The sequence below is a fragment of the Acanthopagrus latus genome, chromosome 18, assembly GCF_904848185.1.
Source record: "Acanthopagrus latus isolate v.2019 chromosome 18, fAcaLat1.1, whole genome shotgun sequence".
Classification (NCBI taxonomy): domain Eukaryota; kingdom Metazoa; phylum Chordata; class Actinopteri; order Spariformes; family Sparidae; genus Acanthopagrus; species Acanthopagrus latus.
This window is the reverse complement of record NC_051056.1, coordinates 22,311,651-22,323,720: the sequence shown is the minus strand read 5'-3', so window position 1 is coordinate 22,323,720 and position 12,070 is coordinate 22,311,651. Positions and strand designations below refer to the sequence as shown.

Genomic DNA, 12,070 nt, shown 5'->3' with positions numbered 1-12,070 from the left:
TCAAACTCTTGAGTTACTGGACCAGCCTCTGTACACTGTAAAAAAAGAAAAATTGGGTGAACTCAAAATTTCAAGGCAACAAACTTCGATAGAATTTTAAGTTGGGTTATTAAACTCAATATTTTAAGTTTTGCTTTTGAGTTTGCTCAACTTTGAAATCTGATTTTGTCAATCAGATTTTGTAAGTTCTGCTAACTTATAATTTTACAATATAATAACTTTTAATGCCAAGTTCTACTAACTCTTCCTGAAGTTGTACTAACCTATAATTTTCCATTGTAGTAACTTTTAAACCTTACTTCTGCTTACTCTCCTATAAATTGTACTAACTTGGAATTTTCTGTTGTAGTAACTTTTAAGCCTTACGTCGGCTACTACTTTCCCAAAGTTCTACTAACTTATGATTTTACATCAAGATAACTATTAATCTTAATTTCTGCTAACTGTCCATCAAATTGTACTAATTTATAATTTTACATTGTAATAACTCTGAATAACTATACAGTTTCAAATTTCATTTGGTTAAATTAGTATTTACTGTAGCAGAATAATTCAAGAATTTAAAATTCGACAATGCGTTAGTCTACAATGTAACTCAACTTTAGAATTTGCAGCCAATAACAGCTCATCTAATGTCTAAATAATTTCAGATGCAACATATCAGTTCAAAACATTTGTTTTATTCAGAAAATAGAACTATAAATCCCTTCCAACTCCATCCCTTCCTTTCCAAGGAAATTAAGACTACTGAGACCCAACTGCTGTCATCTTGTGACACATAGTAAACTTAACAACAAAAATACATAAAAGCACTGTGATGCACGATTTAAAACCTGGTAACAAGGTTACTGAGTGCTTTAAAAATCTTTTCACAACATCTTGTAAAACGCACACATTGAATCTTAATGCTCACCATATTTAAAAGCCAAAAAAATATAAGAACTGTAGGAGAGCAGGAGATAAAACATAAGTACAGAATTTGAGGAGCCTTAGCAGAGTGAACGAACATGGCTGGAACGAAGGGAGCGAAAACGTAGATTCACTGAAGGAGTTTGTTCTTCAGGGATCTGACCCTTGCTGAAAGGTCTGTACCCAGCTCCATGAAGACCTTCTGAACAGTTTCAAATGTATACCTCAAATCCTTTGGATACTTGAGGTTCAAAGCGTAGATCAGTCCAAAGAGTAAAGCAAATGCTGCTGGCAGGTCAGAAATATCTTGCAGGACGATCTCCTCTTCCACAACAAGAGCCACACTCACGACACTTTGGGGTGCTGGCCTGTCATCATCCTCCAGCAAAGTAAGGATTCCCACCGTGAGGCCCTTCGTCTGCTCCTCTTCTGGCTGGGTGACCTTGACAGACAAGAAAAGAGATAAATGGTCATATTAACAAGCTAGCAGTCAGTCTTCTGCCTAACAGACAGAGCTGGATGTGACTGAGTTTAGTTACGTATATGTCAAATGGAGCACGTGAAGCAACCTACGCAACCAAGTGGCGTGCAGTGTGAACACGGCTTTAGAGGAGCTTATTCTCTTACTGTCACTAATAGGCAGGTAGGCAATAAAAAAGTTCTACTGGATTCACTCTGTATTAGTCTTTTTTCCTGTCCCACAAATGTTTCTAAGCAGTGCCTGACCAAGCGTGATAGCAATGATTTTACATCCAAGTGAGTCTGCAGTTCTTTAGAATTAGAGGAAAAAAATGCTTTTTTTTTTTTTTTTCCTCTCAAAACAGCAACATTCATAGGCAAATACTGCACAGCTGGGCATTGGAATTGGTTTTGGGGGCCAAAAAAATGGTATCACAACAACACTAATTACTGTAGGAAGTGCAGAGAAGGCGATTTGGCAAGAAATGCAGAGCTACTACACAGTACAGCACTACAGATACAATACATATTTACAATTTATATTCATTCAACACTCACGAGACAGTTCCTGAAGAGCTTCTCCTGGCTGTCACGGAGAAACAAGGGAAGGCCCTTTAAAGCAGCAGTCTGGCGATGTGCGGTGATGTCAGATGTCTGAAACAAGATTTGCATGAAACGTCACAAGATATAATCGTTTGTCACAACAAGGTAAAATTTCTTTTTACATCCACAATGTTCAGAGTTACTAAATCAATTCATCAGGAATTCACCTCTTGATCCAGGCTGTTGAGAAGTTGATCCATCTCATCGGAAAAAGCAGTCCTTCTTGCCCGATACAGTTTCAGGAGCCTCCCGGTGTGCTGCTGAAGAGCTGTTCTGAAGTTCTCAATAAGGTTTCTGTTTGTGATCCGATAAAATTCTTCCTGAATCTGTTGGAAATTGTTAATATAAAAAATTTGAATTGTCAATAAAAAGTCAAAACATTTTCAATGTTAAAATTGTCATTTTATATCAGCAAATCATAAAAAATACGAAATCATACCAAATTAAGTATTAAATAAATATATTCTTGTTTCAACTACTTACCACTGCCTCGCAAAACAGAGCCGGCCACCGTTCCATGACCTCAGAAACCATTGGTTCCAGCTCAATAATTTCCTTGCGCCTCAAGGAGAAGGTCAGCTCCATCTTTTGTCTGATGAGTGCAACATTCTTGTTCTTTCTGTTGAAGTTCTCAGCCAGAGCCTGTCTTTCATCCTCCAGGGAATCATCATTATGGTGGTCTGGATGGTCGGGAACGTGGTTAATTTCACCTCGCCTTGCTCTCTTCAGAGAAGGACTTGCCCCATCACCTTTGCAGCTTCGTTTTTTGTGGTTAATGCTAACCTCAGTACAGCCTGCCTGACGCAGCTTGGCCCTATAATTGCCCAGTTTGTATTTTATGCTCATTTTCCATCCATCATATCCTTTCTCACTGCTTGGCTCACGAAGGCAGGGGTGTGATTCGATGAGGGCAGAAGCAACTGATTCAATCTCATCTTGATCAGGATAGGCTTTCACTTCAAAAACTGCCTGAGCAATCCTGTCCAAAATGTTGATCTTCATGTCTCTTGTTAAGGTGATACTTTTCTTGGTTCGTTCATATTCCTCGTTGCCTTTGCGCAACTGCAACTCCACATCATAGGAGAAGGACGGGATGGGAAAAGGTGAAGGCCACTCTGCAACACTTCGCAGATGGTGCCTGATGAAAGTTGAGGGACTTTGAGGTGAGTTTACGCTGTGTACACTGGCTGTGTCAAGGGAAGATCCTGATTCAAGAGAGTCCAAATCTTGCCGGACAAGTGGAGCTGTCTCATCCCAAAGAATGTGCAATACAGCACGCTCAGGTGGCAAATCATGAATGTCAATCAAATTACAGAGAGCATTATCAAAGTCTCGGTCCTCATACTGTAGTGTGAAGCTGCCTTGAAGTTGAAGTTTCTCCTGAAGAATTTCTTGCAGCTCTTCAACTGATTCCGGTACAACAGGAAGTGCCATTTTGCGGGACATTCTTGTGGAGATTTTCACCAGCAGCAGAATCCCCGCCTGTGTAACCAGAAACAAGGACAAAACACTTAAGGGTTAGCTTACAGGGAGTAAAAAACGATTCACAAACAAAAGCGAATCAAACTTGTCTTATTTTGTCTAAAAAAAACAAACCAAAGAAACCCCACAAAAAAACACAGGCAGGGGTGGAGGTTGAACAGAAAAAAAAAAAACAAACAGGTGAAACAAGTCCATAAATCCACTCAGGAGGGGGAAAAAAGGAAGTTAAACAGAAAAATGTCAAAATAATGACAGGCAGCATATGCATCTTGTTCAAATGGGAGAAAGGGCAAAAATGACAATTAGAGCAAGAGTTCTGTGAATAATGCGTCATCAGAGTTCACTTACCATTCTTGTCACTTCAATGGAGCAGGCACACTTTTGGAGTCACCAACACCCTGCCTCCCACAGTGTAGGAAACCAATGGATGGTAGTCGTTAAGAGCCTGAGGATCAAAAATCTCAATGTTTGCATAGATGCTCTCCATAAGCTCATAAGACCTAAAATGTTCAAGGTACCAAGATGTGAGCTTTTTGACAACAAAGGCTGCTTTTTCTGGGTTAACAATTATGGTCACGATCTTATAGAACTCTGGCAGTCCACTGCAGTGCCCAGATGACAGAATCATATCCACAACATATCGGGTCCCATGAAAATAAATGTCTTTGGAAAGGGACACAGCCTCAAGATGTGGATAGTGTCTCTTAATCACTGCGCGCAGGGGAGCATCCAAAGAAGATGTTTTGATGTCAGCTACTTTCTCCACATGTAACATTGACTTGAACAGACTCTGACTATCAAACAAGCAGGCCATCATCTGCTGGTGTTTTGTGGACAGTGTGAGGAGCACATTTTTAAAGTTTTGAGCATCATGCATAGTCTTCTTGAAAAAGCTATGTTTCGATTCAAACCTCATTGTCCATAATTCCACTAATGGACCAAAGCATCGTAGTAGGTAAGGATAATGTTCAGCAAAGTGATGCTTTGGACGCAGGCTAAAAGCAGGAAAAGTGGCTGTGAGCAGGCTTCTGTGATCAGACAACTTGATCTCCAAGTAGTTCAATATTTCCTCTGACAAAACAGGTCTGACAACAATTTCAACAATTTCTTTAAGGTCCATCAGTATTTCCCATGCGGGTTCTTGTTCTGGGACGCTCTTTCCGATGAGAAGAGGGAGGAATCGTAAGAGAGACCAATTCTCATGGCCATTGCCACCTATGCTGCCCTTTTCAAAATTTGCTTTAGAAATTGCCTTTGGTTTATTTAACCTGTCAGAATATTTGTAAGGGAATGAATTGATAAGGCTATTTAGTCTCTCTAAAGAAAAAAAGCCTTTCAAAATTAACTCTTTCAAACACAGAGACAGTTCAACAGGAATGACACCTTCAAAAAAATCATGCAATATGTCTGGAGGAAAACCCGTGACAGGGTGAAAATTTGACAGATGCTTACTTAACACACATTCACTTTTAACACCATTCACATGTGGAACATTTTCTTGACAAAGTTGTAGCAGAAATGTATCATGCTGTTCTCTGTAGCGTAGCTGAAAATCAGAAATTGCTGTAGTTGCTATTTCACCTCGATTTGTCAAACAAAATCTACAGAAATTCTTTACATTGAAACTTTCCTGAAAGCCGGCCAGTCCATGAGCTCCTAAATTATCTGCACAGACACAAAATACTGATCCTTTTACATAGTTGTCCAAAGTTTGCACAAAGACCCCTGTTTGTTCCAGTGACTTTAAGTCCTTAACTAAAGGATTAAAAAATTTTTCAAAACCAAACTGTTTGACATCACAAGTCTTTCCAAGAAGAGCTAAATGAATGGAGTGTAAAGTGGAACGAAACTTTGAGGGCAGATTAAGAATAACCCAATAAACAGCAGTGATTTTGTGGATTTTCTTCGATGTGCCTAATGGGTTACACAATTCAAAATCATCTATATATAATCCCAATGCAATATGTAGCTCATTTTCTCCAAAATTTTGCTGAAAGTAAGAACCATCTTGGAAAGTCTTGTAAATCCCTGGAGTAGACTCTTCACTGAAAACAAGTTTTTCAAGAAACTCTCCTCTGTTCAACAAAAGCTCAATAACCTCATTCACAGAAACATAAACAAATGCTTTTTTTGAAGTCCGGTCATACAATAACTCAGTTGGTTCAATGATGGAGAAATGTTCCTTGAAATATCTGTTCCTTCTATAATCTGTTGATAATGCACCTTTTTCTGCTGTTGTAACAAGTACTGGATTTTTTTCAAACACAGTGCTACTTATCTCTTGAATAACATCTTCCTCAACTTCAATATTGTGTTTTGCTAAAACGTCTTTGAGAATTTTAGTTGTGTGAAACTTGGAAAAGGACAAAATATCACTAAATTCATCTATAATTGCCTGTATTGCATGTTTTGGCACATGTAGTACGCATTGCATGCGTAGAAAAAGGGAAGCTAATTTGTGCTGAAGTATTTCAGAGTCTACATTCTGCGCACAATCAGGTCGACCGTTTTCTGTGGAATCCAAACTAGGACTGCATGTCAATGACACTCCAGCTTCCGGATCAACACTACATGGCTGGGCTATGTCGTCAGATGGAAAATCATTAACTACCCTGACTGGTGTCAGAAAATTTCTAAGATTATGGCTTTTATGATTCCGTGAAGTATGTCCTGTAAAACTATTTAGGCGGTTGGTTGCAAAGCTGCAGCCTACAAATGGGCAAGACACGGTCTCTCTGAGTCTAAGATGATGGTGCAAATGAGTTAATACTTTCTTTTTACAGCAAATGTCTTTGTAGTCACACAACGAGCACTGAAATGATAGATTTTCCTGCCTTTGGACAGTCCTGTGCAATCTTGAAATATGTGATTTCAAAGCACTAATGGTTCTGAAAGTACAAAAACAGTCCCTGTGGATGCAAGGCCAGGTCGAACCTCTGTGATGAAGTCGATAGTGTTTCACCAGAACAGCTTCGACGTCATGGCTGAATTTGCAGAACTTGCACTGCATTAATTTCAATCTGAAAAACAAAGATGAAGATTTGCTGGGGATTAGACAGGGTTCCTACAGGTTTCTTCAAGTCAAATTCAAGGCTATTCAAGAGCATTTATACACAAATTCAATGACTCATTTTTTGTATTTTCTTTGTCAATATTTGTGTCATTTTTGTCATGTTTGACATTTTTTTCGTCATTTTTGTTTAATTAAGGGGATTTTTTGTCATCTTTTTAACCAAAACTAAAATTCAAGGCTTTTAAGGCATTACACACACGCACGCGCGCGCGCTACTTCCAAATCTTATGGGGGGGCGCTACTTCCAAATCTGCAGGGGTGCGCTAATTACCGCTCGTCTGATGCCGCCCCGGGCGGCCGCCCGGTCTGCCCATGCCAAGAATCGCCCATGCACACACACACGCGCGCGCGCGGTTTTTTGCGGAGATTTTCCCCGTACGTAGCACAATGTCATGATAACAAGACGCGATGGCACCAGAGACAGACATGCTAGCTTTCAGTTGCAAAAAGAATGACTGATTTAGCCGCGGTCGTTTTTTTCCCAGACAGATTGAAACTCAAGTACAGAACACCGCTGTGCGCCGGCCGGCCGTTGACAGAGGGTTTAAATACGCCACCACACCACATACCTCCAAAACATCCGTGTGTACAACTGGTGGCCTGTAAATTCACCACGCTATGAAAAAATATTTTCAATGACCTATTAAGACGTAAACATTAATCAAATACTCAGAACTACTCTCTTTCGCGGCACGGAATCACTCCGCACGGCGTGTATCGGCAGTGCGTTCGGCTAAAAAATAACTAATCCTCGTAATATTAGAATAATCTTTTCGTAGCGTGGTAAATGTACGGACTACCAATTGTCCACACGAGCGTTTTGGAGTCATTTGATAGTGTATTTGATAAGTTTATGACATCGCTCTACCAATCACTTCCGCTAGCATCAGTTCGCGCAAACTTCGCTACCTTAGCATGAAAAGCTTCGTGTTTAACTGTTGAAAATGTGTCGGTCGCTTTAAACGGCATACAACATACTGTACACGACGACTGATAACAACATACTGTATGTTCTTTTAATAAAGTTTGGAAGAACCTACCTCTGTGGACTCCAGCTGTCCTCACAGCCACCGGCAACGCCCAAATGAGAATGAGATCACGTTGAGTGCCAACTACGAAGGTTGGCTTTCCCGCTTTTCACAACAAAGAAATACGAGTTGGCAGAAAGCCCCTAGTGGTCAGCCCAGTGCACTGCTCACCATTTGGATGATGAAGAAAGCAAAATTTGAGAATAAATATATTAGAATTATACATCTTAGAATAATTATTATAATAAAAACATTTTAAGACGATTTGCCCATATAAAACCGTTGTTGTTTGTCTTCTTTTTAAACTCTTTTCAACCCCTCCCATCTACAACACTATGTAAGTGAACTGGCGACCATTTGAACTTTGACCCTCATTTTAAGACACTTCTAGGAGGCCTAGAGGCATCAAATTTCTATCAGTTGTACCTATAGACTCAAAGTTTCAGAATATGTCGTCCGTTTGTTTCTAGGCCTCTGGGCCTCCCAAAACACCATGTAAGTGAGGCATTGGTGTTCTAGGCCTCTGGGCCTAGAGGCATCAAATTTGTATCAGTTGTACCTAAAGACTCAAAGTTTTAGAATCTGAACCACCATGTAAGACTTTGCGGCCTTATAAAACTAAGTTTGGGACAGGCCCGGCCACAGCAACCAACATCAAGCTCAGTGAAAGACATTTCGGCCTCATCTGGGCCACTCCACTTGCAAGTAGCGTAACTAAGCCATAAGAGCCAAAAATGACTAAGCTTAGGCCCGCATGTCTTCTATATGGGGGTTGAAATGGTAAATGGTCTATTTGATATGGGCAGAAGAACATAAATAACAGCATCTTGTTTACAACTTTGATTATTTAAAACATGTATTAATTACAATACATTTAAGAATTTATTAAACTATGCTTATTATAATTAATTTTAATGTATATAATTAACAAAGCACTAACATTAACACAGCATTAACAATGTAATCAAATAGATGTAAATGCAAAACAATTAACAAATGAAGCATAGCCAAAAATAAGACTGAAGTTGAAAGTGCCAACTATGAAAGTTGGCTTTCCCGCATTTCAAAACAAAGAAATACAAGTTAGCAGAGCTTTTGTCCCTTGTATCAAACCCTAATTCACGAATTTAAGTACTGACAACTAGTCAAACTCTTTTGGCGTATTCAACTGTCTTGCTTTGTTGTGCTAACTGATATTATTGTCGTAAATGTTAATAATTTATATTTTCAAGTTTTGTCGACAAAAATGACAGTTTAAGGGCAACAAATACAAGTTGGCTTTTTTGCAGTGTAGAATTGTAGTAGAAAATACATAGATATGTTATGCTTATTTTGGATTAAGGTTGCAAAAATAAAGCTGTGCGCATTTGTAAAAAATAAAGAAACAAAAAAAAAGCAACAATGTCACCGTCCTTATTAGCCTTAGCATGAAAAATTGTATTTTCATAATCTCTATTCTAACTCATTTCAATCACACAGGTTTTTTTTTTTTTTTTTTAATCACAAAATGAATCTGTCTGCATCTAGCACCCGGAATGCACTGAGGCTGACATTTAATTATTATTACTGTGTCTGTTTTTAGAGGTGGTGGTCTGAGATGCATTTGCATTAACAATGCAAAAAAAGAAACATTCAGAGTTTAATATATCTCCAGGTCGGAGATAAGAGCGACACAGAATTAACTGTCAGGGAGTTTTTGTTCCAAAACAGAAGAAGAAAAAAGGTTTACAAAGTGAGTCCTAAATACTATAAAAACCCAACACTTACATCGAGTCATTTGTATTGATCGACAGCCCTATTAAACACCCTGCAGGTACACAGTGGTCAGTTTTGGAGTAAGTGTGCGGTTAAAAAGCCTGATGCATGAAAATAGTTTCACTTTGTTACTCGCAGCTGATGCCACTGATTATTCTGCACTTCTGCTGTTAAGCATTGTCCATCGCCTCTGGCTTTCCAGTTGCTGCCAAAAAGACTACCTAAGATTAATGCCGTGACAAGGAGTCGAGGCTGATTGATGGACACAACACACTCCGCTGGATAATGACCTCAGATTGGCTGCCGTGCGAAAAAGAGGCATACACAATGTGTTGTGCTCCGCCGTGAATTCTACAAAAAGTAATCCCTTGTGACAGATGATCTGACGGAGCAATTGTGATTTATACATCGTCCTTTTTCGCACAGTTCCATAAAAACTATACTTTTTCCCCGCCTTTTTGTTTTTCATTTCTTACATTTGGACGTACACATTACATCCCGTTTGACCTCACCGACCACCCCACCTCCCACCGCCCTCTCGTTTCCCCTCCCCCCACCGAGCATGCCTTTACACACATGAGTGAAATAGAAAGCGACATTTTCCAGCAAGCTTTGTTACCCATCAGTCATTGTTAGTGTGTGTCATGGAGAGAAAAACCCTTCAGAGCACTGAGGGAGTTAAAGCTGGGTCGGGGGAACAGGGGGCCTTAGACTGCTGGGAGGGGACAAAGGCTGGATCTAACATGTCAGAGTATGCACGGACACACCCACAGAACAGCATATCTTTAAGTATAAAATGCATTTGTCTAATTTGCTTATATTCTATGTGAAGACCAACAAACAAAAGACTTTCTGTTGAATTAAAGTCATTTTTCCAGCTGAAGTTGAGCTCGTGCAGACAAATTTGACCTTGTGGTGTTGAACATAAATTGAATGTAGGCGGCTTGTGTTTTTTTTTTTCTTTTGCATCTTAAAAAAAAAAAAAAGAAAATATTGCTAATTTTTCATGTACATTTCCCACTAGCATCTTTTTCTTACTTCAAGCAATTAGTAATTAGACAAGCGCGGTTCTCTCATTAGGTTCATGTCACTGTGACTAAGACTTAATGTGTACAACTCGAAGTCGTCCATGCATTGTTTCAGGTGTGATTACTTCCCTTGTTCATGCAAAGGTTACATTTTACATCATGAGGAGGTTATGTTTTCATCCGTCTCCATGTGTGGGTTGGTTTCTCAGCAGGACTACACAAAATCTACTGTGCAGTTATCCATGAAACTTGGACAGAGGATGGGTCTTCGCCCAGAACAGACGCTGTTAACTTTTGGTTGTGGATCCGGATAAAGGGACTGGTCTGGCACTTATGTTTTTTATGCTTTCTTTAATCTTGCTAGGGTGTTTTTGTCGGTTTCCCTCTGCTCTCTACTGAGTGTCTTTCTAGTTGCAGTCTTGATTGACTTTAGCTTAAAATGTCCATCTATAGGCACTTTAGGCCAGAGCATTATCCACAACACAGACTTAAGATAATTTAAGATACCAGGCGTAAACCTTGTGTAAGTACTAACACAGAAAGGCTGACTTGGAGTAGCTGTGGCTCAGGAGGTAGAGTGGGTTGTCTGGTGATCTGTAGGTTGCTGGTTCAATTCCCCCCCAAGCTATGTGAACGTGATTGGTGGGCTGGAGCAGCGCCGTGGAAATGCAGATCCATATATCATTCTGTGTTAAGAAAGCTTTTCATGCTTGGCATCTTTTATGAATCGAATGTAAGCACACTGTTGAATATGCTCAAGTTCAAGCATAACTCTGAGAACATTTCTATTAATGAGGCCCCAGGAATTGAGATTTACACTGGTCTTGTAGGTTATGCGCATGGTTTCTTCTGTCACTGCCTATTAATATATTATCAATAAAAATCCATCTTCCCTGGTATATTAAACCATATCGACTGTCCATAGAGATTTGGTGGCTGAGGAATGAGGAGGCTTGTTATTATAAGGTCTCAATATTTCATGATATCCCTGCACATTCCGAGGCCCCACCGTATGGAATTTTTAAACATTTAATGAGACAAATCGGCTGCATCGCTCATGCCCCCTTTAATACAGCATAACAGCTCGTGTGACCTCTCACACGCCGCTTGTTTTTTGATTTGTTTTTTTTTTTCTCGCGCTGCTTCGTTAGCATGAGCGGCAGGGCTTTTTTTTCCCCCTCCCCTCAAACAGTGGTAGGCTAATATTGTCAAGTAACTGTCAGCAAATATTGGCAGCTTGATTGCCTTGATAGCCTCTCGCTTTGTTCGCTCTCCCTTTCGGCTCGCTCGCGCCGTTTTCTCGTATGCGTATAGGTGCTTCCCTGATGAGGCAGACAGGGGAGAAAGCACATTTAAGATTTGAACGCACGGCGAGGGGAAGAGTCTTGTTTGCACAAATAACGTAGAGGAGGGAGGAGGCTTTGGACAAAAAAAAACAAAAAAAAAACACGGCATCTTTGGATTTGCACATTGTTATCACAGCGGTGTCAGTGCTGTGACTGTGAAGCGGAGAAGACAATGAAAATCTTTACTTCTGAGTGCAGACATCCTTAAATTCAACTGACCTCACACAATTTTTATTTTTTTGGGGGGTGAGCACAAGTAAAATCCATCCCTGGTTGAAAGCTGCTTTCTTCTGTCGGAGGGGGGGCCTGTGATTTGAAATTAATGAACACCCTTCAGCCAATCAGAATAGCATATTCACCGCTGGCCGCGTTATAATGTAAAAAAGA

General features: G+C 39.9%; 1 protein-coding gene across 2 annotated transcripts; it reads right to left on the bottom strand.

Moving 5' to 3' along the window:
* Positions 1-658: 658 nt before the first annotated feature.
* LOC119007977 lies at positions 659-7,856 on the bottom strand. Of its 2 annotated transcripts, XM_037077982.1 has the most exons (7): positions 7,567-7,737; positions 6,388-6,473; positions 3,802-3,898; positions 2,455-3,453; positions 2,139-2,297; positions 1,927-2,022; positions 659-1,351 (listed from the first exon to the last, which is right to left on the bottom strand). In XM_037077982.1, the coding sequence occupies exons 3-7, from the start codon at positions 3,802-3,804 to the stop codon at positions 1,040-1,042; spliced, it is 1,569 nt and encodes a 522-aa protein (XP_036933877.1). In that variant the 5' UTR covers positions 3,805-3,898; positions 6,388-6,473; positions 7,567-7,737; the 3' UTR covers positions 659-1,039. The 2 variants fall into 2 exon arrangements, 1 of the variants encoding a protein (XP_036933877.1); XR_005071291.1 differs by having other exon boundaries at positions 3,802-6,473; positions 7,567-7,856.
* Between the last annotated feature and the right edge of the window lie 4,214 nt (positions 7,857-12,070).